The sequence below is a fragment of the Notamacropus eugenii genome, chromosome 1, assembly GCF_028372415.1.
Source record: "Notamacropus eugenii isolate mMacEug1 chromosome 1, mMacEug1.pri_v2, whole genome shotgun sequence".
Lineage (NCBI taxonomy): Eukaryota > Metazoa > Chordata > Mammalia > Diprotodontia > Macropodidae > Notamacropus > Notamacropus eugenii.
The window spans coordinates 78,971,449-78,999,244 of record NC_092872.1 but is presented as its reverse complement, the minus strand read 5'-3'; the positions used below and the strand labels follow the sequence as shown (position 1 = coordinate 78,999,244).

The 27,796-nt window shown below is 39.9% G+C and overlaps 1 protein-coding gene and 1 pseudogene across 19 annotated transcripts in view; both read right to left on the bottom strand.

Moving 5' to 3' along the window:
- LOC140502759 (phospholipid-transporting ATPase FetA-like) overlaps positions 1-27,796 on the bottom strand; it is a 161,278-nt gene that overhangs the window by 37,914 nt on the left and 95,568 nt on the right. For all 19 annotated transcript variants that reach the window (XM_072606788.1, XM_072606812.1, XM_072606822.1 and 16 more), the window contains 2 exons: positions 14,703-14,899; positions 1,054-1,262 (listed from right to left, as the gene is read on the bottom strand). In XM_072606788.1, coding sequence (XP_072462889.1) covers positions 1,054-1,262; positions 14,703-14,899 — 406 coding nt within the window. The remainder of the gene's footprint in view (positions 1-1,053; positions 1,263-14,702; positions 14,900-27,796) is intronic.
- Positions 23,999-26,128, bottom strand: LOC140502880 (ADP-ribosylation factor 1 pseudogene; annotated as a pseudogene).

Sequence of the window (27,796 nt, the reverse complement as noted above, 5' to 3'; positions counted from 1 at the left end):
TAGTAATGATAATAATGATGTATTTATAGTATTCTGCAAACCTTGAGGTGCTACATAAATGTTAGATATAATTATTACATATATTCAAACCAAAGCAGAATTGTGAGATGTGCAAACGTAGAAACATTTCCATCCCAAATCCCTCAATGAGACTATTTGTGCCCAACCTATGGTAGAGCCTTCCAAGCTTGTAACGAACTGATCAGACACAGTTGAACACATTCTACCTTGAACCCAACACTGTGATGTCATCAGTCCTTTTTGAGTAAAAAGGACAAACAACAAAGATCTGTGATTAATTAGGTGACAGTCTAGACATTCTTGGTATGGGAGGTGGGTCACATGTTCATTTAAGTAATACTCCATGGACCCACCATTTACACAGTGCCTTAAAGTTTGCAAAGCATTTTATATATATTATTTTATTAATCTTCCTAAAAATCTTGAGAGTTAGGTAATGCAAATATTATTATTCAACCTCTGATTCTATCTGTAACATTAACTAAAGTACTTATCTCTCTCAAAATATGAAAATATCTTGACCAAAAATGATCCATGAGAGGCAATCAGTAGGAATACAAGAAAGTATTGAAATGCTCTAATTTGTGGCTATTCTTTTGTCCTTTTTTAAAATATAAAGTCTTCCCCTTCCTACTAAAAAGGTCATGGTACTAAATATTCCTAGGCAGGAGCCATACAACACACATATACTTTAGCTTTGGGAATATGGAATAATCACAACTGCCACAGTTTATAAAATCAGGCAATGAATCTCAGAGTCACTGAACATCTTTCTGCCTCCCCCTGCTATTCCCTTTTATTGACTTTCCCCAGGACTTAGCCCATGGAAGAACTCAGAGAAGAGTGGCTGTAGTGATGTATTTTCTTTGCCATGTGAAAAGGATAAAAGGTAGAGCTAGAGCTGATTTGGAGCACATACAAACATTTAAGTTTATTGATTTTAGGGTAGGATGATTTACGAAGAGTATTAATATCATACCAGATTATAGCTTGGTAACAAAAGGATTCTGATAGAAAGTAAGATGTGTATACCGTATGACCGCCCGTTAATGGAGCACTTGTTGAAAATCATGATATTCTGAGTCAGTGTCCCCGTCTTGTCAGAGAATACATATTGGATCTGGCCTAGTTCCTCATTCAGAGTTGTGGTACGGGCCTGGGCTGGTGTGTTATTTGGGATGCAAAACATCTTTCGATCCCAGTTGATGTAGAAGCTGTTGCCCAATCGTATTATCTCTACACTGAGGAGAAAGGAAGAGAAAACTCTGGTTAGTGTGAGATGGAAAGTCCTGCTCCAGGGCTCCTTAGAAGACAACAGAGTAAGCAGATGTAAGGGAGGGAAATCTTCTAAACCTGCTCAACAAAAATTTAGAGAAATACCTAAATCTAACAAAACCTCTAGAAACATGAAAAATAAAATTAATCTGAGAAACAATGAGAAAAATCTATGTAATTAAATATAAGAGACACAAAGGAAAAACTCCAACAATTTGCAATACCGAGATTGCCAAAGAATGCTGAGTGAGAAGCTTGCATGGAGAAATAAACACTGAAAAATATAAAATTTTAACTCACTCAAAAAGATTTTGAGAAAAAAATTATGAACAAACTTACTTTAATACTTCAAGAATCTGTGATTTCACTGGGGTGTGTTTGTGTTCCCTCTACTGATCTAGACTGCAAATTATCTATGACTTGCAAGAATTGCTGTGGCTGAAAAATTTATCCCCAACTAATTTGGTGACAAGACTCTCTAAATCTAGCTAGGCTGATCCTTAGACTACAAAATCTATCATTAGGCTTATACATGAAGTCTTTCCAGTTTGGTAGGACATTACAGAATTTCACAGTTCAGTGGCAGAACCTTTTGAGAACTCAGTCTTTTCTGCTCCACAATATTTTTTTCCTTGAATTTAATGTTTAATGGAGAAAAGAGAAAACAGTATAGGAGAACTAAACATCATTGGAATCAGCAAAAAGCAAAATGTTGAAATGAGTAGAGAACAACAGAGAGGGAGGGGAATTTTAGCAAGCTGGCAGAGAAAGCAGTTGTGGCTAGGCCCAGCTTTCCTGTACCACCTCAAAACAAAGACATATCATCTTAGGATAAAAATAATGACAACCACGAAAAGATGGGGAAAGAAAAAAAAATCCTCACAGCACAAAATCTCATAGGAAATCCAACAGAAAAATGGAAAAAATGAATTTAAAAAATGGGATTCCAAAGCAATGAATAAATAAATACTACAGAGTTAAATTAAGAAAAATATTTCTAGAAGGACAGAACATGGCAACTATGACAACTATAGCTCTAGAAGAGAGAATGGACATACGTACTCAAGAATCCCCAGAATGGTTTAGAATATGCTCAAGGAAGAATTTAAAAAGAACATGATAACTGGCAAGGCAAAACAGATGATAGAAAATATCAATGAAGGAGTAGACTCTCTGAAGAGTAAGAGGAAAAAAAATCAGAGAGGCAAGAAATAAATGGAACAAAATTGTACAAAAGTGGGAAAAGGGAAAGATCATAGTTTTAAAACTGAAAGGTAAGTTACATATTGTCCAACCTTCTTGTTTTATAGGTGAGGGAACTGAGGCCCAAAGAGGTTAAATTTTTGCTTAAGGTTACCATGTAAAGCAGTTAAGTGGAAGAGTCAGGATTTGAATCTGGTTTTCCTAACTCCAAATCCAGAACATCCCCTGCACCTTACTACACCATGAGAATCACTACAAAACAAAGCAACATAGCCACAGGACAGATCAGAATGAGGCAATATGAGGATTACTGAAAATTCAGAAAATTACTAATAAAGAGAAAATACTCATTACTAATAAAGAAAATTGCTAATAATATCTCAGGAAACCACAGAAGAATTTGCTCAGAAGTATTTTGGAGGCAGGGTGGAGCCCTGCAGAGTAACAGCATGAACTTTCTAGAGTGCTCCCCCCAAATCCAGTGAAATACCTGTAAAAAATGGCTCTAAACAAATTCTAGAGCTGCAGCAAATCTCCAGCCCAAGACAGCCTTGAAGGTTGCTGGGAAGTGTCTATTGTGGCACGCTGGGAGCAAAGAGCACTCCAATGTGGGCCATGAGTGCACAGAGGGGACCTGAGCAGGCCTTGGGAAGACTGAATCTCTCACACCTGTGGTGATTTCCAGACTTCATAACCTCAAAATGCTAAGGATAAATTGGAAGGTAAATGGGAAAAGGACCAGTGCAGGAGAATGGAGTGATCTGGCCCCAGCCACAGGGTGGCAGAGTGGGGACGGGGCAGAGGAACCCATGGCAGCTACAGTGGCAGCAGGGGCAGCTGCAGACACTGTTTCTGGAGCTCTAAGCATACAGATTATGGGGGGGTTGAACAGCTGACAGTACACCCCCACCCCCACTGGAAGCAAGGAGCTACCTTGACAACAAGCTCAAAAATCAAATAAATGGCTGGAGAAACGAGCAGAAACTGGAGGAAGAGTCAGACTATAGAATCTTACTTTGGTGACAAGGAAGACCAAAGCATGCAAACAGAAGAAGACAGTGAAGTCAAAGCTCCTCCATCTAAAGCTTCCAAGAAAAATATGAATTGGTCTCAGGCCATGGAGGAGCTCAAAAAGGATTTTGAAAATCAAGTAAGAGATGCAGAGAAAAAACTGGGAAGAGAAATGAGAGGGATACAAGAAAATCATGAAAAACAAGTTAACTGCTTGCCAAAGGAGACCCAAAAAAATGCTCACGAAAATGACTCTTTAAAAAATAGACTAACCTAAAAGGCAAAAGAGATGCAAAAAGCCAATGAGGAGAAGAATGCCCTAAAAAGCAGAATTGGCCAGATGGAAAAGGAGATCCAAAAGCTCACTGAAGAAAATAATTCTTTAAAGATTAGAATGGAGCAGATGGAAGCTAAAGACTTCATGAAAAAAATCAAGAAATTATAAAACAAAACCAAAGGAATGAAAAAATAGCAGAAAATGTGAAATATCTCATTGGAAAAACAACTGACCTGGAAAATAGATCCAGGAGAGACAATTTAAAAATTATGGGACTACCTGAAAGCCATGATAAAAAAAGAGCTTAGACATCATCTTTCATGAAATTATCAAGGAAAACTGCCCTGATATTCTAGAACCAGAGGGCAAAATAAATATTGAAAGAATCCATCGATTACCTCCTGAAAGAGAACTGAAAAGAAAAACTCCTAGGAATATTGTAGCCAAATTCCAGAGTTCCCAGGTCAAGCAGCTAGAAAAAAACAATTCAAGTATCGTGGAAATACAATCAGGATAACACAAAATCTAGCAGTTTCTACATTAAGGGATCATAGGGTTTGGAATATGATATTCTAGAAGTCAAAGGAGCTAGGATTAAAACCAAGAATCACTTACCCAACAAAACTGAGTATAATACTTCAGGGAAAAAATGGTCACTCAATAAAATAGCGGACTTTCAAACATTCTTGATGAAAAGATCAGAGCTGAATAGAAAATCTGACTTTCAAACATAAGAATCAAGAGAAACATGAAAAGGTAAACAGGAAAGAGAAATCATAAGGGACTTACTAAAGCTGAACTGTTTATATTCCTACATGGAAAGATCATATTTATAACTCTTGAGACTTTTTTCAGTATTTGGGTAGTTGGAGGGATTATATCCATATAGACAGAGGGCACAGGGTGAGTTGAATAGGAAGATATGATATATAAAAAATAAAATTAAAGGATGAGATAGGAATATATTGAGAGGAGAAAGGGAAAAATGGAATGGGGCAAATTATCTCTCATAAAACAGGCAAGAAAAAGCTTTTTCAATGGAGGGGAAAAGGGGGGAGGTGAGAGGGAAAAAGTGAAGATTTCTCTCATCACATTTGGCTTAAGGAGGGAATAACATGCACACTCAATTTGGTTTGAAAATCTTACACTACAGGAAAATAGGGGAGAAGGGGATAAGTGGGATGCGGGGAGGATGACAGAAGGGAGGGCAAATGAGAGGAGGGGGTAATTAGAAATACACATTTTGGGGAGGGACAAGGTCTAAAGAGAGAATGGAATAAATGGGGGACAGGATAGGATGAAGGGAAATATAATTAGTCTTTCACAACATGACTTTTACGGAAGTCTTTTGCATAACTACACATATATAACCTACACTGAATTGGTTGCCTTCTCAGTGGGGATGGGTGGGGATGAGGAAGAGAGAGAAGCTGGAACTCAAAGTTTTAAAAATAAATGTTAAAAATTGTTTTTACATGCAACTGAGAAATAATAAATACAGGTAATGGGGTATAGAAATCTATCCTGCCCTATGAGAAAACAGAGGAGATGGGGATAAGAGAAGGGAGGGGTGTGATAGAAGGGAGGGCAGATTAGGGGAAGGGGTAATCAGAATGTATAGTGTCTTGGGGTGGGGGATGGGAGAGATGGGGAGAAAATTTGGAACTCAAAATCTTGTGGAAATGAATGTTGAAAACTAAAAAGGAAGTATTTTGGAGAGGGCAGAGTACAACCTAATAGGCTACAGAGGATACTGCAAAAGAGGAAACCTAAAGTTAGTTCACTTGGAAAGTAGAAATTCTAGAATTTCAAAGTTAAGAAGAGATTCTTGCAAGAAGAATGCACTGCAGAAAGAATGAAATAATCCATTCTATCAAGGAGCTAACATTCTAGTGGGGAGGACAAGTACATATGTAAATATGTATAGCATAAATATAAAATGAATAAGCATAAATATACAAACATGAAATATATGATAGTTTTGCAAGAGGGCAGTAGTAATTAGGGGGATGAGGAAAGGATTCACACAAAAAATGGTACTTGAATTGAATCTTAAAGAATAGAGGGACTCTGTAGACATTCCAGGTCTACAGGATAGTCAAAGCAAAGATACAGAAATGAAAGATGTAGTGCTGTATATGAGAAACAGAGAGGCTAGTTTGGTTGTATGGCAGAGTATGGGAGATGGAGTAAAATCCAGTGAAGGTAGAAATTCAGGTTGAAACAAGGCTGTGAAAGATATTAAAAGCTAAACAGAGAAGTTCCTTTTTTATTGTAGAGACTACAGGAAGGCATGGGAGTTGACTGAGTGGGGATGGGTCACATAGTCACTTCTAGAAAGTTACTTTGGCAGCAGTGTGTAGGATGGACTAGACTGGTGAAGGACCTGAGTCAGGGAGACCAATTAGGAGGCTGTTGCAATAGTCCTCTAGGTGAGAGGAGATGAAAGTCTGAATTAAAGTGGTATATGGATGAGGAAAGAGAAAGGTCAGATATAAGAGATGTTTTGGGGGCAAAGCAACAGGATTTAGCAACTGGTTTGATACCTAGGATGAGAAAGTTTTAGAAGTTGAGGATAATGATGAGGATATGAACCAGGGAGACAAGAAGGATGATTGTATTACTGACAGAAACAGAAATCTGGAAGAGGGGAGGGTTTGGGGAGAAAGGCAATGAGTTTGGTTTTTGACACAATGAAGCTGAAATGTCCAGTAGGTAAATGGTAGTATGAAACTGAAGCTCAAGGGAGATGCAGGGGCTTGATACAAAGATCTGGAATTGTTCATAGAAATGTTAGTTAAATCCATGGGAATTGATGAGGTTATCAAAAGAGAGAAGCAAAAACTGTCAGTCTATCTTCTAACTGCCTCCCTCTACAAAGCAATTCACAACACACTTCACCTGCCTCCTGCAGTTCTTCATCTACTAGCTTCCTCTGCTCTTACTCAAGACTATACTGTCAAACCCTACAACATTATTATGATCTGTCAGTCTCTACCACCTCCCACATCCTTGCCCATTTCAACAAATCTTTATTAAGTTCCTACTACGTACCAAGCACTGTGTTAAGGCATTAGGGGAAGGACAAAGTATAGATAAGATATAACCATTGCCCCCTGTAGGATTCACAACCTTGGAGGGGAATATGACACATCCACCAATAACCACAACACCAAACATTATGCGAAAAATACAGAAGGTGAGTAAACAAAATGCTGTGTTAGACGTAAGGAAGCGAGAAGTATTACTGACAGAAGGGCAGGTATTGGGGAAGGTTTCCTGGAAGAGGTGATATATAATTGGATTTTAAAGGATGTTGGAGAGGAAGAGTATTTCTGGAGCAGAGAATAACTGAGTAAAGGCCAGAAACATGAAAATGAGATATGTGTGGGTGATAGAGAGTAGTCTGGTTTGTCTGGAACATGGTATACATTAGAGTAATATGACATAAAGCATAAGGTAGAGATAGCTTTGGGATGACCCTGAATGCCAGGCAAAGAAATATGAATTTTACTTGGTAGGCATTAGGAAGCTCCTGAGAGTACTGAGAAAAGTGACATAATCAAATCTCTTCATGAGGAAGAATAATTTGGCATGGTATGAAGGATGGCACCGAACAAGGAGAAGAAAGACAGGAAGAACTGCAGGGAACAGAAACAAGGGGACAGATGCTACAGACATTTTGAGACACAATAAGACTTGAGAATATGGTGTTTAGTATTGTAACTAGAGACACAAGAGCGCTGCAGGAGGCAGGCGAATTGTGATGTGAATAATTATGATGTTCTCCTGCCATGTATAAGGGCTAGTTAACGAGGGTATTTAAGAAGGAAGGGGAGTTACTATTTCCAGTGAATATCAGACTCCTAACTCTGCGAGCAGACTTGGTTTAGCAGTGGAAATAAGAGCTGACCTAAGAAACATGTAGAGAAGGATGCTGCTATAGCTGGATAGGTGATTTAGGGAATATTTCATTTTACATGACTGCTGTGAACTCCATTAATGTGCTGACCTAAAGAGAAAACAGCTGTGGAATAGGCATAGGAGAGTAGGCAAGGGAAAGGGAATGGAAGTGTGAACCAGAACTGGATCAGGAGCAGAACACTGATGGTGTATCTGTACTTCTTCTTCCTTCTCTTCCTGAGACATTTCAAATACTGTGGCTGTTGAGTTTCCATTCCAGAGTAGAAAGAAGACCAGGTGCAACCCTGACTAGAAATAATAATTACTGACATCTGTAGTACATTTTAAAGTTTTCACAGGTCATTTTCATACATTTCCATTTGAAAGTCACAACAGCATTATGAGGTAGGTATTACAGGTATTATTAACCTCATTTTAGAGATAAGGAAACTGAGGCCTGGAGAGTTTGTGTTAGCTAATATGGGTCAGAGACAAGATTTTAATCCACACCTTTCTAATTCATACCAAGTCTAGCACTATGTACAGTATGGTATGGTACCTGTGACACCTGAGTTGAGATTCCACCCTATTTGTCTTAAGAGTGACGTTACAGACATTACATAAGGAAAGGGACAGTATTCAAAGGAAGAGTGGACAGTAGGATCAATTGCTACAAACAGGTCAAGGAACACAAGGACTGAAAAAGGCCATTAAATATGGAAAATGGCTTTAGCAGAGACACAAAAGAGAGCAATTAAAGTAGAGTGATAGGAACAGAAGGCATGTTATAAGAGGCTGAGGAGAAAATAGGTGGTGAAGAAATGGAGGACCAATTATAGACAACGTATATAAGATGTTTGGTAGTAAAAGAAAGGAAAGAGATGAAATAGTAGTTGGAAAGGAGAGAATGGTCAAAGGAAGGATTTTAGGATTGGGGAAGACTTGACCGTGTTGTATTCAGATAGGAAGGTGTCAGTCAAGGGGAGATGAAGATGCATGAGAAGGGATAACTGCTGGAGCAAGGTCCTAGAGGAGGCAGGTGGGGATGGATACAAGAATAAAGACTTAGAAACAGAAATGTCTTCCTCAGCACCATGAGAAAAGGAGGAAATTATCTGTTATGATGCTGAGAAATTTTGAAGACTAAGAAGGCTTGCTGGGGAAGTTTCTGCCAGATGACTTTAATCTTCAGAGTCAGGAGTCATTCACTTTTTTTGTGTCCTGGACCCTTTGGGCAGTTTGCTGAAGTCTCTGGACCCCTTTTCAAAATAATGTTTCTAAATGCATAAAATAAAATACGTAGGATTATAAAGGGAATGAATTATATTGAAATAGTTATCAGAATATTGTTTTTTAAAAACCAAGTTTTTTAAATTACTGGTTATAAATCACTGTTATAAGAGGAATAGGAAACTAAATCAAATGTTCTAAGTGTAGCTGGACTGGGGGGTGGGGATAAGGAAACCACCAGGAAATTGAGAGGAGAAATCTTTTGGAATAGCTACTGATATATAAAATCATTAAGAGAAAAGACCATTAAAGAGTAGTGAGGGACTACTTGGAGTTATGCAGTATAAATTTATAGAGTAAAATGAAATCAGCTCAGTTTTGTGACTTTTTCCAGTGATTATCAGGAATCTAAGATCAGGGTAGAGGAATCAAATGGGGCTTTCTAGGCTAAAGTATTAGTGGGTCAGAGGACAAAGGGATTGTAGGATGAAGACAAATGAATAATTAGTGTCAGAACACAGAGTCATTGTTGGGTAATGACGCAAAGGTAGGAGACATGGACTGGGAGAACAAGTAGGGTTGGGGATTCCATATTGCTTTTGTGTGTTGCCTGGTAAATTCTGCAGATAGTGGTATGTTTGAGCTTGCTTATCCACAGCTGCCACAGAGGTTAATGGAAGCAATGATGGCGTGAGTTGCTCCTAAACAGATAGGAGTCTGCACAAATGGGTGCGACTGAAGCATGGCTGTGTTGAAAATTTGCATACATCTGTATAGTCCTGAAGGCAACAAATTACCAGTATATTTCTTTTCTCCTTGGACTCCATATCTGTTTGTTGCTTCTGTACTCTTTGCAAGCTGAAGTCCTAAAGGCAACTCTCAACAACTCCCTTTTCAGATAATTGTGAACTTTTGGTTTTGACCCTGCTTACATCTCTGACAGTGCCTTCTCTTGCTCATTTTCAGCCAGTCACATGCTTCTATTGTCTCTAAGCCCCTAAACTTCATCTGCTCTAAATCTCCCGATTACTTCTTTCTCCTGTTTGGGACAGAAGAAAACCGGTTACTCTCCTCAGGACAGAGTCAGGAGATCTGAGACTAGAAAACAGATTTCAAAGTCCAGCATCTTACAGGTAGTATAATCCCATTAACATGGTGAGGTAGTATGCATAACAAGGCCAGGGTTTGGTTTAATGTGGTGTAGGGAAGGAGGTCTTCAGAACTGAGGAATCTGGGGAACTTTGTAGTCAGGGTGTTAGAGGGGGCCTCAATATGAATACTGAAGTCCCTGAGGATGATGACAGGGTATGTGGTAAACAAAACAAAACAAAAACAACATCAACAACACCACACACACAAAAACAAGACTGTCAGCCAGGTGCTAAAAGTCTTTGAAGAAGTAAAGTACTTTGGAGATTGACTGGCAGATGACAGCAACAGGGATTGGGAGAGGATTGGTAGGAATAAATTGCATGGATTTAGCAAGAGGGTGGGATATGGGATGCCTACAAGACCAGTTTAGTTGGCAGGAGGCACATATGAAGGAGTAATATGAACTAAAGCCAGATGAGGAAGCTAGGGTTAAATGCCTGGTTAGAGAATTTGCATTTTATCCTAGAGGCAATAGAAAACCGTCTCTATAAGGATTTTGAGCACTGCCAGATCTGTACCTTAGGAAGATGATTCTGATTGTTCTATAGAGGATGGATTAGAGATGTGGAAGGCTGAAGGTGACTACACTAGTCCAGGGGAGAAGTGAGAAAGGCTCCATTCAGAGTGGTGATCCTGTAAATAAAGAAAAGGGGACAGACACAAGAGATGTTTTAGAAATAAAATAAAAAAATAATGGATATGACAGTGAAGGAGAAGGATAAAGGGAAACTGCAAGGGTAGGACCCCAGGTTCCTAACCCAGGGAGAAAGGTTGTGCTCTCAACAGAAATGAAGAAGTCTGGAGGAGGGCTGAGATAATGAGTTTTGTTTTGTACATGCTGAGTTTGAGATGTTGATGCAACGTCCAGGTACATATGCCCAGCAGGTAAATGACAACAGAGGACTGAAGTTCAGGAGAGAAGTTAAGACTGGATGTATCAGTCTGGGAGTCATTTGCACACTGATGACAGCTGAAACTATGGGAGCTAATGAGTTCACTAGGATAAAGTCTTATTGGACAAGCATGCAAAAGTGGTGATGAAGAAAGAGGATGATAAATAAAAGATACTGATAAGGAGCAACCTGAGAGGTGAAAAGAGTATCATGAAATAGTGATTGTTGGTATTGTTTTGACATTTATAAAACATTTTATGTAAATTATCTCATTTGATCCCCACAACATTCTTGTGTGATATGTTCCATTACTATCTTAACCTTATAGCTGAGGAAACTGAGGCTCAGAAAGGTTGTAACTAGCTCCTGGTAAATTTCTTTAGTTGGATTCAAATCTAGATCTTCCTAATCCCAAAATCTATTCCCTGCCCTTTAACAGGCCCATGTGACCTGCTTTGAACTTTGACCCAGCCCACAGCCTGAGTAGATGGTGGGAGGAACTTGCTGAATGGGTGGAGCAGGAAGTGAGAGTAAGGCAGAGTTGGGAGAGTTCGAGGCAGAGGAGCTAGTGAGAGAGGGAGGAATTCTGCCCAGGGGAGCTTGTTTCTGGGGAGACCTAACTGAGGGAAGGGTTGGGGATGGTGGTGCTCCCTGGATTGGTGGTGTTTATGAACTTCTTTGTTACTATGGTGGATTTGGCTCTCTGGTATCTGAATAAATATCTTGGCTTCTGTCTCTGAGGAGGAGAGTTATTTATATTTTGCGCGTCTACCCTGGAATATGCATGCATATTCACAGCGGCTGCTATGGGTATTGCACTGGCTTTATACCAAGTAGAAAATAATATTCAGAAGGAGGGTGTAATCAATAATATCAGAAAGCTGAAGAGAGGTAAAGGATGAGATCTAGAGTAAGAACACTGGGTCAAACAATTAAAAGATTTGTAATCTTTGAGGGAGGAGTTTCAGTAGAGTGATGAAGAAATGGAAGCAGCATGAATAGATGAGAAGAGATATATCTTGAGGGGAAGGTAGATCAAATGAAAGGAGCTAGTAGATAGGGAGAAGTTAAAGATGAGAAGTGTAGAAAAACTCCTCCATAAATTGAGGGGAAATGAGAACAGTCAAAGACAAATACAAAGGCTGACTTTGGAAAGAAGAGGGGCAACTACTTTCTCAGAAACAGAAGCAAAGGAAGAGAGGCTAAGTAACAAGGAAGAGGGGTTTTGAACTGTGGAATAAGGGAGATTTGGGAATTCTCAATAGAGAGCTTCTATTTTCTCAGAAAAGTCAGAAGCAAGATCTTCTGCAAGAGAAGAAGGGCAGGAGATGGACGTAATTGGGGGCTTAAGGAGATAGGATAAGGTCAGTTATGAAGGCAAAACTGACATTAGAAACCATGCGTTTGTGGTGGTAAACATGCTTGTAAGATTTCTTCCACTGGAGGAAGTCAATGGAGAAGTTGGATGATGGGGGTGACTCAGAGTTGAGGACTGTGACAGGATGGGAATGGAGGTGCAGGGCAAGAAAACAAGAGATTCAAAAACAGAAGACACTCTATCATTAAATAAGTAAACAATAGAGCCAAAACTGTAAGGAAAGTGGGGTCAGAGATGGTCTGATGAACTAGGAGAGTGGGAAAGAGTAATGAGACATGGAAAGACTTAGTGAAGTAGAGGGAGAGATAGAAAGATAGGGCATTATGATCAGCAAGAAGAATTTAAAGTTCAGGATTACAGAAGGCACAATTATAGGTGATACAGATATCTAAGGTATGACTATCCTTGTGGGTGGCTGAAGTCACTAAATGATAACCTTCCAGGGATGCTATAGAATGGATGCTCTTGGGGGAGGACATTTCTCCCATTCAGCCTTTTCTTTGTATTCCCAATTGCTACCACCCTAGATGGGCTCTTCTTGCCATACAGACTTACTGACTACACTTATCCCTTTTACCCTGCATGGTGCCACTGCAATTTGGAAAATCCACATCAAAGTTTTTGGTCCTCTCTTTGTACCACAGAAGTGTTTTATGAGGTGTTTATAATACCAATATATATTTTATGCATTTCTGAGTTCCTAAACCTTTTTGGTGTCATCTGCTGGCCTTTGCAGATTGTTTGTGGCTTCCACAAACTTCCCAAAAGTTCCCATTTAATTTCTTATGCCGACCTGAGATACATCAAAACTATGATGTGTAAGGGATAACTGTACTGTAGTAGCCTCTTAACTTGTCTCATGGCCCACAGTTTCTTCCTTCTCTTGTCTGTTGTTATACTGCTCCCAGACTAATATTCCTTATGCACAGTACTAATCATGTCACTCTCCAGCTCAAAAGCATTTAATGGACTCCTATTGCTTACAAAGTTTCCTGGAGAAGGGGGCCTAAGCAGAACCTTGAAGAATGTGAATAAGATCTAGACTGGCAAAGAGGAAGTTGAGTTAAAGGGAGAGGAAGGATAAGCCAAGTAAGAAAATCAGCATGAGTTACAGTACAGAACTGGGACTGAGCATGGTATCTGCAGAATACAATTGGGAATCAGCCCCTGACTAGGCACATCGAAGAGGTAAATGCTGGAGTGTGGAAGTTGGAAAAGTAGGCCAGTTACTGGGAAGTCTTTGGATAGCAAGCTAAAGAGTTTAGACTTTGTCCTAATCAACAGGGAACCCATGGACGCCCCATGGATCAGGGGAATGACATAAAGTAATTACTGAAGTAATCCAGAGTTTAGATTGTGTGTGTGTGTGTGTGTGTGTGTGTGTGTGTGTTCGTCCTCTGTTGCTGAACAAGACCGTGCCATTTGAGAAATGACGACATGACTTGCACTTGACTTTGTTGTGAGAGAGGGAGGGCTATGCAGGTCACCAGCCTCACTTCTCCTCCAGAGCCATCTGAATCCAGTGACCACATATTCATCAGGATGACTGGAGATGACCCAGGATGGGGCAATTGGGGTTAAGTGACTTGCCCAAGGTCACACAGTTAGTGAGTGTCAAGTGTCTGAGGTGACATTTGAACTCAAATACTCCTGACTCCTGAACTGGTGCTCTATCCACTGCACCACCTAACTGCCCCAGGGTAGTAAGTATAATATATATGGAAATACAACTTCTTGGCTGTCAGCTCCTTCTTAAAATACCAAGACCTTAAGAAACTGGTATTGATGTGAGGAACTATGAAATTTCTGGAAGGCTATAGTGGAAATCAGAACAACAGGGGCACAGTGATCTTCAGTCAGATCTGTCCTGGGCTGCTCTCCAAAGTCTGAGGCCAGTCTACCTTCCTGAATGTGTGTCCTCACTGTTACATTTTTTCCCCCTCTTTCTAATACAGAAAATAATGGGTAGTTAATTAATAGTCAATAAATATTTATTGGGTAGAAATGAGGCATCATGAGAAAGAAACCTGAAAATTCCTTGCCTTTAGCTAGGAATGTCAGGTGAGGATGGGGCATTCTTATCCTCTGGGGAGGGAATTTCTATTGAAAAATGCAGACATTTTTCTGGATAATTATTCAGGAAAAATTGAGGTACATATCCCTTCTCTACTGAGAAGATAAAGCTCTTGTGGGTACTCAATTTCTGAGAGCCAAAGCAGAAGCCTTGAGCATTCACTGAGCAATAAATGCCAGTTCTGTAGTGTTTTTCCCAAAGTAGGAAGAGTGAGGGTAGTTGTTTTACTACAGTCTAACCTTTTCCTTCCCCCAGAGTAAACAGGAAGTAGGGAGGCACACATACCTGACATAGAGGGAAATTGGCACCACAGTGTTGAGAATGATGATGTATGACCAGAATGTGAGGAAGGTGGCAACACCTACGGAATCGATTCCCTCTTCCCAAGGCAGATAGATCTGGAAGTAATAACCTTTCTGGGTCTGCCAAATTCCATGCCCAACTGCCAGGATGAAACACATGCCAACTAAGAACAGGAAAATCTGTAAATTATTAAAAAAAAAAAAGATTCAAAACCCCTTGTGTTGGCATTCCCAGACAATCTCCTGAATGTCTTCCTTTCAGGAGGTTTCTCTCTTTATGGCCAGATTCTGGGAGAAAGGACCATGCAGGGCCATTGCAATGAGACTACTGGCACAAAAAGCCCCTCACCCCAGGGACACAAGAGATTTCTGGGGTGCTAGTACTGAGAGATACTTTTCTAAGTTCTACCTGAGGTCCTAGAATTTAATCTGCTATTGTCTATAGCTGACAGGTATACAGTTTTATAGGCCAGTTAGCTTTACTCCATTCCATTCACATTCTACTCCTAATCCTATCCAGACATCCTATGAATGTGTACTTTTGTAAGGGGAACCAGGAGAGAGTATAGATGGCTCTGGGAAACTTATCTCCACTGTCCTGCTAGAGACATAACTCATATACACAGTGTATATCCTATTGATGGCAGGTCATCTTTACTTGTGAAGTGTGGCACTATGCAGACAGAATGGTGTAGGACTACTCTGGCCTAGCAAGCAGAACCGTGAGAGGCAATCAGTTCGGAGAAGCTCCGCAAGTCATTTACTACTGGTAACCTGGGATATTCTCCGAAGGAGACACTGAACTCAAATGTAAAAGTTAAGAGAAAACTTAGGGCTGTTCCTGACAGTGGTCTAAGACGTAACTTTTTAGAAGGCAGTGGCATGATAGAAGAGGATCATCATGGGGGTAGAAAGAGAAAGAGTTTGGTATTGCCTGGCACTGTGCTAAGTACTAGGATGCAAAAAAGAAGCAAAAGGTGATTTTTGCTCTCAAGGAGTTCACAATCTAATAGGGAAGAGAATATGCAAATAACTATGTACAAATTAGTTGTTTACAAGATAAACTGGAAGTAATCAGCAAAGAACAGGTACTAAAATTAGGAGGGATTGTAAAAGGCTTCCTATAGAAAATAGGATTTTGGCTGGGAGTTGAAGGAAGCTAGAGAAGCCAGGAGGCAAAGATGAAAGAGAGCATTCCATGCATGGGGTTAGAAAGGGGGGAAGACAGAGTAGGGCAGTGAAGTGTCTTGTTCCAAGGAGCAGCAAGAAGGCTTGTTGTCACTGGATCCAAGATTGGAAAGGTGAGGGGGCCAGGTGACGAAAGGCTTTGAAAGCCATACGGAGAACTTTATATTTGATCTTGGAGGTGATAGAGACCCAGTAGAGTTTATTGAGTAGGGGAGGGACATGGTCAGGCCTGTACTTTAGAAAGATCACTTGGACAACTGAGTGAAGGATGAACTGGAGTGGGGAGAGACTTGTGGCAGAAAGACCAACCACCAGGCTATTGCAGTCCAAGTATGTGGTGATAAGAGCCAGCATCAGGACGGTGGCAGTGTCAGAGGAGAGGAGAAGGCATATATGAGAGATGTTACAAAGGCAAAACTGACAGCCCTTGGCAAGTGATTAAATATGGGGATGAGAGAGTGAGGAGCTGAGGATGACACCTAGGTTATGAGCCTGAATGACCGGGAATATGGTGGTACCTTTGACAGTAAAGTGGAAGTTTGGAGGCAAGGGGAGGAGGGGAAAAGGATTTAAGGGAAAATATAATGAGTTTAGTTTTGGACAGCTGATGTTATTTTTTACATAGCATTTTGTTTTTTTTCCTCGATTACATATAAAAATAACTTTCAATATTCATTTTTTTAAAAATTTTAAGTTCCAAATTTTCTTCTTCCCTCCCTCTTTCCTCCATCCCTGAGACAGTAAACAATGTGATACAGATTATACAAGTGCAATCAATCATGTAACACATATTTCCATATTAGTCATTTTGTGGAAGAAAATGAACCAAAAAAAAGGTGTGAAAAATAGTATGCTTTAATCTGTATTCAGACGCCATCAGTTCTTTCTCTGAAACAACAGCACACATTCCCAGATATCACTAGCCATGGAGAGATATACTGTTGTAAAAACTCAAATTTGACTCTTCTCCACAATCTAAGATTTGTAGTTACTAAACTTCAATCAGGTTTAGTAGAACTGATCTGCCAGTAATAGACTTGGTACACCTACAGTTGGGACAAATTAGCCAAACAGGCACAATGCTTATTCAGGGACTCCTAACTCTCTTATCAGTGGATGCCAAAATCTCAACCTCAGCACGTCCTGAATTCACTTGGGTCAAGGACTATCATGAGGGTACCTTGGTGGTTAAGTTCCAGAAGAGCTTAAGGGACTTTACATGAGCTTGCCAGGGTGGACTTATGCACCTTTACTTCCAGATCAAGCACTGATTGAACTCAGTGTTTGGGGTTCTCCACTGAGAAGCTCAACACTTTGGATCACTCAACAACCACCACATCCTATAGCCATAAACATTTTCCTCACTGACTAAGTTTAAATGACCAAAGATGAGAATGTTCTGCCCCATTTTCCCTGGCAAAAAGGAGCACTGGATGAAGCTGAATTTTTACTTCACTAGAGACAAATGGAGCATTCAACCAGAGTCTGCCTCACTTAGTGAATAATTTTATTTAGGAGGAAAATTTGCCAGGACTTATGTAGTAGATACCCAATAGATTACTCTGTCATTTGTAGTATTTACTTAAATTTGGCATGCGCCATCTGGCATTTCTGTTTAAGGTTTTAGGTATACATCCCATCTCTCCAACTAGCCTCCAAAGGCTAGGGACTGTGTTTGTCTTTATTCCTAGTGCTTAAAGTATCCTAACAATAAAAATTTCTTCCAATACCAGTCTTGAATAAAGAGTAGTCGGTTGTCAAGCAGGAACAGCTGTGTCTTAAGGCTGCCAGTTTGAGGGTTGGGAACATACCACAACCCACAGCTTCTAGTTATTCCATGGTTTTTATTTAGAAACTTTGGAGCTGTTGTTATTTTTGGAGGTTGGAAGGTAATGTAGGTATGGCAAAAGGAAAAGAACTAGCATTTGTGTAAGGTTCTTGGGAGTCTGAAAGTTGTTCCTCTTTGACAAAGGGAACGTGGAAATAGTAAAGGAGTAAGTGAGTGACCCTGGGAGTTAAAAAAGTAAGTAGAATAACTGAGTGAGAAGACCATTTGGTGTGTGAAATGGGAGAGAAAAACAGTGAACTGAGATGCTGAGAGCCTGGGCGAATGTGGAGCTGGTCAGCCCTGACTTCACTGAGCCCTAATTGAAAGAGTCCTGGACAATAGAGGTGGGGTCCTCATCTCCCTGCTTCACAGCATGTATACAAGGCTGGGAGAGCAGCAGTGAGATGCTGGTAACAAAATTTGGTCATTTGTCTGAGTCTGACATTTTCTGAGCACTTTCTAGGCTCTTCTAGAGAAGGAAGCATGTGGGCAGGACTGCATGTACATATGTATGACAGCATCTAACAGACCTTTAGACATCTGTAGAAAGGTTGTGCATTTTCCTAGATTAGGGCAGCGTTTTTTTGTCTGGATCTCTGAGGAGGAAATTTCCTCTATTAATGTAGATCAGCAATTCTCCTGTAACCTAGAATCACTGAGTTTCCTGAAAGCACTCAGAGATAAAGTGATTCCCCAGGGTTACACAGTGAATGTGTATCAAAGTTTAAGCCTGACCTCTGCTCTTCTTGATTCTGAGGTCAGAACTGTATCCCCTATGCCACATTTGTTTTTCAACCTTCAACTGTAGGAGTTTAACAAGCTCTTTCTGTCGAGTGATACATGGGGCCAAAAGGCCCTTCTTGGTGGCCATACATCCCTAGGGATGGTTCTTGGCACAATGGTGACAGTTCCATCTTGCTTCAATACCTGCTCTCAGGGCCCTTCCCCCAGTCAGGGACCCTAAGCTCTCCTAAATAAGGGGGAAGACAACACATCCAACCAACATTAACTTAGTGGGACATCTCAACCAAGACTATCTTCTTTATACTGGGGAACCAAAGGGCTCCCAATAAAATATTAAGGCCTACAACAGTGTAGGGGTTATCTGGTTCCCTTCTGTCAGCACAGATACAGTCAGCTGTTATTTCTTTGAGTTGGAGCTCTCCCGCCATCTCCATGGGTCACTCTAACTTCCATCCCATCAAGGAACAATGTCCACACAACCTGTATCACTGGGGAACCCCAAATTCAATTAATTATAATAGGTGGCAAGTGCCACAGAAATGCAATATGTGGTTTAGAGAGAACACGGTGTAACATGAAAACAGTATCAGACAGCAGTTAATTATATGTGTTATTATGTGATGTCAGATGGGGGTAGCCCCCTGGGGCCCAAACAGGTTGGATCTGAGTAGTGTGAAAGAATTGAGTCAGTTCTTCTGGTCAGTTGGGGCTATAGAAATGATAACTTTCCTTGCACCCTCAGGAGGTGGTAAAAGTTGCACAGGATTTTAAGAACACTTGCTTCTACTGAGCAAAAAACAGGTGTACAGAGGAGAGATGCTACCTCCCCCATCCCCCCCAATTCTCTGCAAAGGTAGTACTCCACAGGTGTGAAACACTACATATTTTGTCAGATTTTTTTCAATATTTTGATTAGTTTTGCTGAATTATTTTTAAACCAATGACTTCCAAATTACTAAATCAGGAAGATCTGAGTTCAAATCCCACCTCAGACTCTTCCTGGTTATTTGACCCTGGGCAAGTTAACAAACTTTCTCAGTCTATTTCCTCCTCTATAAAATCAGAATAATAACTCAGTCAGTATTGTTATTAGTGTGTCATATGTGTTCCTAAAAATAGAGAACTATGAAGAATAATGAAATAAAAAACCACAGGATCTATAGGAAAGATGGGGTTGGGGCAAAACACAGAGATTTTGTCAATAACACATAAAAACAGACTGAAACCTAATGAAAAGAGTGGCACCATTTTTACATGCTAAATGGTTAAGAAATACACAATATTGTAATAAATAGTGGCAGTGTCTGCTACCTAGGGGAGCTTGACCTGCCCCAAATGCAGGCTGGCAGGTGACAGCTACAAGAGAGAGTGGAACCTCTTCTGACCACAACTCCAGGATGAGGTCACATCAGAAGGTGGGCCTTGCTTGGGTCGTGGTGGAGGGAGCTCAGGCCAGCCCTCCTGTGCCTACATGAAGACAGACAATAAGTATGGCCTATCACTTTGAAAAATGCCTGAAGTTTGCTTGTGGAAGGCATCAGAATGGCTGTAGCCTGGAAATTACTGTGAAATGGTAAGAGTTTTCTGTTGTGTTCTTGTTGTTTTTTAAGGATGAAACTGAAAATAAGCAAATTCAAAATCCATGCTTTGCTTAAATTGTTCTCTAATATATCAATTCCACTGAAATAAATTCAAATTTTAAAAGGAAGCATAATAGGAAAACCCCTCACAGGGTTGTGAGGACCAAATGAGATAATTTATGTAAAGTGCTTTGCAAACCTTAAAGCATCCTCTATAAATGCTTTAACTGTGGGACTAGAGAATAATTTTGAGAGTCCCTTGAACAGTAAGCACATCAAATCAGTCAATACTTAAAAGAAATTAATTCAGGATATTATTCATTGGAAGGTCAAATACTGAAGTTGCAGCTTAAATACTTCGGCCACATAATGAGAAGACGGGACTCACTGGAAAAGATCCTGATACTGGCAAAGATTGAAGGCAAAAGGAAAAGTGGACAGCAGAGGATGAGACAGACAGATAATAGCATGAAATAATAAACATGAACTTGGACTGACTTCTAGAGGCACTAGAAGACAGAAGGGCCCGAAGTGCCAAGGTCCATGGCTTCATGAAGTGTCAGACAGGATTAAATGACTGAACAACAAACAAAAATAAATGCTAGAAACTTTCTATCTAATGATTTTTCCTTCCCCTTCATCCTTCTTAACTTCTCTGCAGCATTTGACACCGCTGACCATCTTTTTCTTCTGGACACTTCTCCTCTGGGTTTTTGTCATACTACTTTGTCCTGGTTCCCTTCCTATCTTCTTTTCAGTATCCTTTGCTTGATCGTAACACATATTTTGCCTCTTAACTTTCTTTGGCTCTTTCCTAAGGTTTTGCCCTGGGGCCCCTTCTCTTTCTTGATCACCTCATCAGCTTCCATGGGCTTAATTATCATTTCCATGCAGATTATTCACATATCTATACATTCAGTCCCAGTCTTCTAAGTGATTCAGTCTTACATAACCAATTTCTTACTGGATTTTTCAAATTGGATGTCCTGTAGGAATCTCAAATTCAACATGTCTAAAAACAGAACTCACTATTTAATCCTAAAGCTCAGATCTGACCATCTCACTGCCTTCCTCAATAAATTCCAGTGGCTCCCTATTGCCTCTTGGATAAAACATAAACTGTTTGGTTTTTTACCACCCTTCACAATCTGGTTCCTACGTGCCTTCCTAGTCTTCCCCTTCCAGTTTGATTTTTTTTTCTTTTTGATTAAAGGGGCCATCCGCTGAGTAACTACTTAAAGAAGCCTATTCATTAAATAGGTATATCTCACTCAAAGCGAGAATGTGGTAAGACCTTGGCTTAAAAGGGCCAGGGTCTCACATTGCATCCTGATGTATACCAGGCCACTGAACCCAGAAGGCTCCAGAAAAGAAAGTGAGGTTGGTGACCTTGCATAGCCTTCCCTCACTCAAATCCAAGTCAACTGCAAGTCATGTCATCACCTTGATGCCATGGTCCTCTTCAAGAACAAAGGACAAACACAACAATGTATCACTCACCTTTCACAGTCTATGCTGCAGCTGCACTGGAGATCCCCATGCCTGGAATGCTTCCTGACTTTCTTCAGTTCAAATACTACTTAATACATGAAACCTTTTCTCATTTCTCTGAATACCAGTGCCCTCCCTCACTAAACTACTTCATATTTCTTTTATATTTATGTTACATATGTAGGTGGTATCTTTTCTGATAGAATGTAAGCTCCTTAAGAGCAAAGGCTGTTTCAGCTGCGTATATTCCAAGTCTGTCCCTTAAGGGTAACACCATTCTTCCAATCACCCTGTTTCACAACCTAGGTGTCATCCTTGGCTCTTCATTCTCTTACCCCATGTGTCTAATGAGTTACCAAATCTTGTTTCTCACATGTCTTCTACCCCCATGGCTGTTGCTCTAGTTCAGGCCCTTATCAACCATCTCTTGTCTATAGAATCATTCAATATAGAATCATTCAACAAGAATTTATTAATCACCTACTATATTGCTATATATCACTGTAATACAAAGGCGATAGCAATACAAAGAGAAAATTAAACAGTCCTTGTTTTCATGGAGCATTCTTTTGTTACGTTCTATTCCTGTAGACTATTCAATAACATCCTAATTGGTCTCTCTGCCCCAAGTCTTTGCTCTAATTTCCTTCTACATAGCTGCTAAAATGATTATAAACTCCATTGACTCACCTCTAGAATTTTGATCAATTCTGATAAAGTTTTCTGTTTGGCATTTAGAGCCCTTCATAACCTAGCTCTAATCAGCCTTTCTAGGTTAATTATATGTTATTCCCTTCATCAGCTCTACAGTCCCGTCACACTGGACTTCTTACCACTTCATTTCTTGTCTCTGTGCCTTTGCCCCTGCTGGAATGCTCTCCTTCCTCATCTTTCATGAGTCCTCGGAATTGTCTTGAATCATTGCATTGCTGAGAAGAGCTAAGTCATACACAGCTGATCATCTTATAACACTGCTGTTACTGTGTACAACGTGATCCTATTTCTACTCATTTCACTTTACATCAGTTCATGTAAACCTTTCCAGGTTTTTCTGAGAGCATTGTGCTCTCATCATTTCTTTTTGCCATCACAATCATATACTACAAAACTTGTGTAGCTGTTCCCCAGCTGATAGGCATCCCATTAATTTCCAATCATTTGCTACCAGAAAAGAGCTGCTATAAATAGTTTTGTACTTATAGGTCCTTTTCCATTTCGTTTTTTATCCCTTCTGGGATACAGACCTAGTAGTGGTATTGCTAAGTCAATGCTGGTTTTATAGACCTTGGGGTATAGTCCCAAATTGCTCTACATAATGGTTGAATCAGTTCACAACTCCATTAACAGTGCATTAGTGTCTCAATTTTCTACCTCCAACATTTGTCATTTTCCTTTTTTGTCCTATTAGCCAATCTAACGATGTGAGGTAGTTCCTCAGAATTGTTTTAATTTGCATTTCTCCAATCAGTAGTGATTTAGAGTATTTTTTCATATGGCTATAAATAGCTTTGATTACTTCATCTGAAAAATGACTATTCATATCTTTTGATCATTTATCAATCAGGGAATGGCTCTTATTTTGATAAGTTTGACTCAATTCTCTATATCAGACCTGCACAACTTGTAAACTTCTTCAGGCCACAGACAGGTTAAACTAGGGACAGACTGATGATGGTTGGCTGCTGAGGGTCATGTGACAAACAAGAGAGTGCACAGTGGGCCACCTGAAATCCTTTGGTGGTGGGCATTATGTTGTGCAGGCCTGCTCTATATATTTGAGAAATAAGACCTTAATCGGCAAAATTTACTTAGAAAGTTTTTGCCCTCCATCCTATTCTCCCCACTTATTATATTCTCTCTCTCTCTTTTCACCCCGCCCCTCCTTAGAAGTGTTTTGCTTCTGATTACTACCTCCCCCAATCTGCCCTCCCTTCTATTAGCACCCACACCCCTTCTCTTATTCCTTTCTCCTACTTTCCTACAGGGTAAGACAGATTTCTATAGCCAGTTGAGTGTGTATGTTATCACCTCTTCAAGCCAATTCAGATGAGAGTAGGGTTCAAGTATTCCTTGTCACCTTCCCCATCAGTTGAAATTCTTTCATGCCTATTTCTATGATACAATTTACCCTATTCTAACTCTTCCTTTCCCTTTCTCCCAGTGTATTCCTCTTTCTCTCTCCCTTAATTTTATTTTTTAACCTATCATCTCATCATATTTAATTCATTCCTGTGCTCTATTCCTTCTATCAGCCCTAATAATGAGAGAGTTCTTATAACTTATAAGTATTGTCTTCCCATGTGGGAATGTAAATAGTTTAACCTTAAGTCCCTTATGATTTCTCTTTCCTATTCATGTTTTTTTAATAGTTCAGAGATATTATTCTAATAGCTTTAATTAGAGTGCTTGTTTGTCGAAATGAAAACTGAAAACAAGTATACAAAACAGTCGATTACTAATTGTGTATTGAAAGCAGTAAGAGTTTCCACAACACCAAACAAATCAGATCTGAGTTTTTCCTGAGATAAAGTTTAACAGCTCCAGCTTCTTCAGTGTTTATCAAAATACAAAAGAAAAAAAAGTAAAGATCTTGTTTTTCAGATAGCAAATCTAACCGTTGTTATAATGACAGGTAGTAAAGGACATTTCACACATATACAGATAGGGGGATTGTTCCAAAACAGGACCAAATACTTCTAGAATGGAACGACTCCCCAAGCTGTGATGCTCAATTTATTTTCTTTCAAAACCGAGACACCATAGAGAAATACCTGGTGTTCTTGACTGTTTTTGAAATATCTCCAGCCAAGCTTTGGGGCTAACACAGGCTGTGCTTACTGTGGAGAGGTTTCAAACAGAAGCACCACACACACGCTTGACCAAAATTAAAGGCTGGTTTTTTTGTTGTCCAAATACATGAGAAAGCGCTTCTCAATATTTAAAACCAGCCATAATTGTGTCCTTTCTAAGAGTTATTCAAGTGTGATGGAGAACTAATCACTGCCTGACCTGAACTGCAAGGCGGGAAAAAGTCTAGTTATAAACGGTTTATGATTGAAGATCTAATGCTGTCAATGTGCAGCCTGCTCTGAACCACAACCTCAAAGCTTTTTTTCCTAATAAGTATCCATGTGAGCACAAATACAAGCACAAACTCTAAGAAATACATAAAGATCCAAAGACATAGCATTACATGGATCTGTATTTTAACCATGCAAAACTGATCACTTGTTTGATTTTTACCATCATTTCTCAAGTTTCAAAAGAGAAACTGCAGACAAATTTACAACGGTCTGGTATTCAAGTTGTTACTGAAAAACCTACACTAAGCATATTTCTCTGCTCTGTGTGTTCAAGTGTTTCACTTGTCATTTTTTATTTTTTTTACTACTTAAAAAAATACACTGAGTTCAGGTTAAAATCCAGCCACCAAAATGGATCTCAACACAGATCTCACAAACCAGTAGGAATAGTAGCATTCAACTCTCCTGCTGCACATTAACCCCCATCACCCCAAGTGTCAATGTGCTTAAAATCCCTTCCCAGAAATAAACAGTGAGTTGATTTTTTTTTACAATAAAAAAAAGCGGAATAATATTGCACAGGAGTGCCAGAAACTGCCCCATTGCAAACAAAAACTATTTACATTAAGTAAGAAACCTGTTTTCAGGCTTGTATTTGCTACATTTACAGCATAGTGTAATACATACTGTGACAAAGGGTAGGAAAAAACAGCTTCTGGCACTCAATACCACAAAGTAGCACAGTTTGCCACATGAGAGTAAAGAAAGGGCGAATAGGAATAAGAGGGAGAGAAGGAAAGAGGGAGGAGAAATTTTTATTGATTCATTTCTGGTTTCGGAGCTGACTGGACAATCAGTCCAGTCCTTCATAGAGCTCATCCCCACTAGTGGCACAGGTGGCTTGGGTGTACCAGTTTCTGTGACGAAGAGAATGCATTCCAAGTTCATCTGTGATTTCAGCTGCATTCATGGGAAGATCCTGTTTGTTAGCAAACACTAATAAAACAGCATCTCTAAGCTCATCCTCTGCCAGCGTTCTCATAAATTCTTCTCGAGCCTCATTCACTCGTTCTCTGTCATTACTGTCAACCACAAAAATCAGTCCTTGTGTGTTCTGGAAGTAATGGCACCACAGGGGTCAGATCTTGTCCTGTCCACCTACATCCCACACTGCGAAGCTAATGTTTTTGTATTCTACAGTTTCTATGCTGAAACCTATAGTGGGAATAGTAGTTACTATTTCACCAAGCTTCAGTTTGTACAAAATAGTTGTCTTTCCTGCAGCACCCAGACCAACCATTAGGATCCGCATTTCTTTTTTGCCAATCAGTCTCTTGAAAAGGTTAGCAAATATATTCCCCATGGTCCAAGAGTGATGTGTTAAACATTGGCAAAAGAAACCTCCTCGCTCCTGAGCCTCAGGCTTCCCGTCTTCTCACCCTCCTGTTTATGTTTTTATGCTTTTTTTGAGTCTTGTATCTGAAAGTTGAATTTTCTATTCAGCTCTGCTCTTTTCATCAGGAATGCTTGAAAGTCCTCTGTTTCACTGAATATCCATTTCTCTTCCCCACCCCTACCCCCCCACCCCAAAGAATTATTATTCTCAGTTTTTCTGGGCAAGTGATTCTTGTTTGTAATTCTATCTCCTTTGCCCTCATATTCCAATGCCTCAGTGTAGAAGCTGCTAAATGTTGTGTCATCCTCACTGTGGTTCCATGATACCTGAATCATTTCTTTCTTTCTCTCTGCTTGCAATATTTTCTGCTTGACCTAGGAGTTCTGAAATTTGGTGATGATATTCCTAGGGGTTTTCATTTTGGGATCTCTTTCAGGAGGTGATTGGTGAATTCTTTCAATTTCTATTTTACCTTCTGGTTCCAGAATATCAGGGAAGATTTCCTTGATAATTTCTTGAAAGATGATGTCTAGGCTCTTTTTTTGATCATGGCTTTCAGGGAGTTCAATAAGTTTTAAAAAATCTCTCCAGGATCTATTTTCTGGGTCAGTTGTTTTTCCAGTGAGATATTCCATATCATCTTCTATTGTTTTCACTGTTTGGACTTTGTTTTGTTTCTTAATGTCTCATGGAGCCATTAGCTTCTACTTGCTCAATTCTAGTTTTTAAGAAATTATTTTCTTCAGTGAGCTTTTGTACCTCTTTTTCCATTTAGCCAATTCTGCTTTTCAAAGCATTCTCCTCATCATTGGATTTTTGTGCTTCTTTTGCCATTTGACCTATTCTGTTTTCAAGGTATTATTTTCTTGACCTTTAACTCTTTGCTAAAGTGGGACTCTGCTTCCATAGGGGAGGGTACACTGTCCCAAACTTCAGGGATTTTGTACAGATGTTTTCTGAGTTACTTCTAGGGACCTTTAAGTTTTCAGTTCTTCCAAAATCATATGATTTAAGAAGGGGTGTGCTTGTTACTCTCCTGGCCTGTCTTGTAGTCTGTGAGTGACCACAAGCACTCTTTTCTGCCTTGAAACTGTTATAAGAATAAATGCTCCACTGTAACCCCAAGCTCTAGTGTACTGCTGCTCCTTCTTGCCCTGGGACTGCCCCCCAGGACTGGTACCTGGATCCAAATATAGGCAAAGCAACAGAGTTCTGCTTCAGTGCTAGCAAAGAGACCTGCTAACCAGTTGTTTGACTCTTTTACCATGTATGGGCGAAGAGCTCTGGAAACAGTGTGTCTACTGCTGCTGATTCAATCACTCCCAAGACCCATTCCTGGTTTGCTGGGGCCTAGTCTGCACTAGTGCAGCCTGAATTGAATGGCACTCCACTCTCACCCCAGTGTGACAGACCTTTCCTGCCAACTTTCTAAGTTGTTTTTGACTGGAAAATTGTTTCACTCTGTCTTTTCATGAGTTCTGCTGCTCCACAATTTGTTTTGAGGCATTACTTAAAATTGTTCAGAGGCTTTTGGGGGGGAGCTCTGGTGAATCCCTGACTCTTCTTGGTCATCTTGGCTCCACCCCCTGAATTGACATTTAAGAGATAGGAAGAGGAAGAAGAACCAGGAGTAAAGATAGAGAAAAGGGAAATCAGAGAAACAGAAGTACTATAAGTACAGTGTCATGGTATCCAAGGAAAGAGACAGTGGTCAGGAGTACTAAATGTTGCAGAGAGATCAAGGGCAATGTATACTGAAACAAATGTCACTGAATTTAAAAACAAAAAGGTCATGAATGACCTTGGAGAGAGCAGCATTAAGTAAAA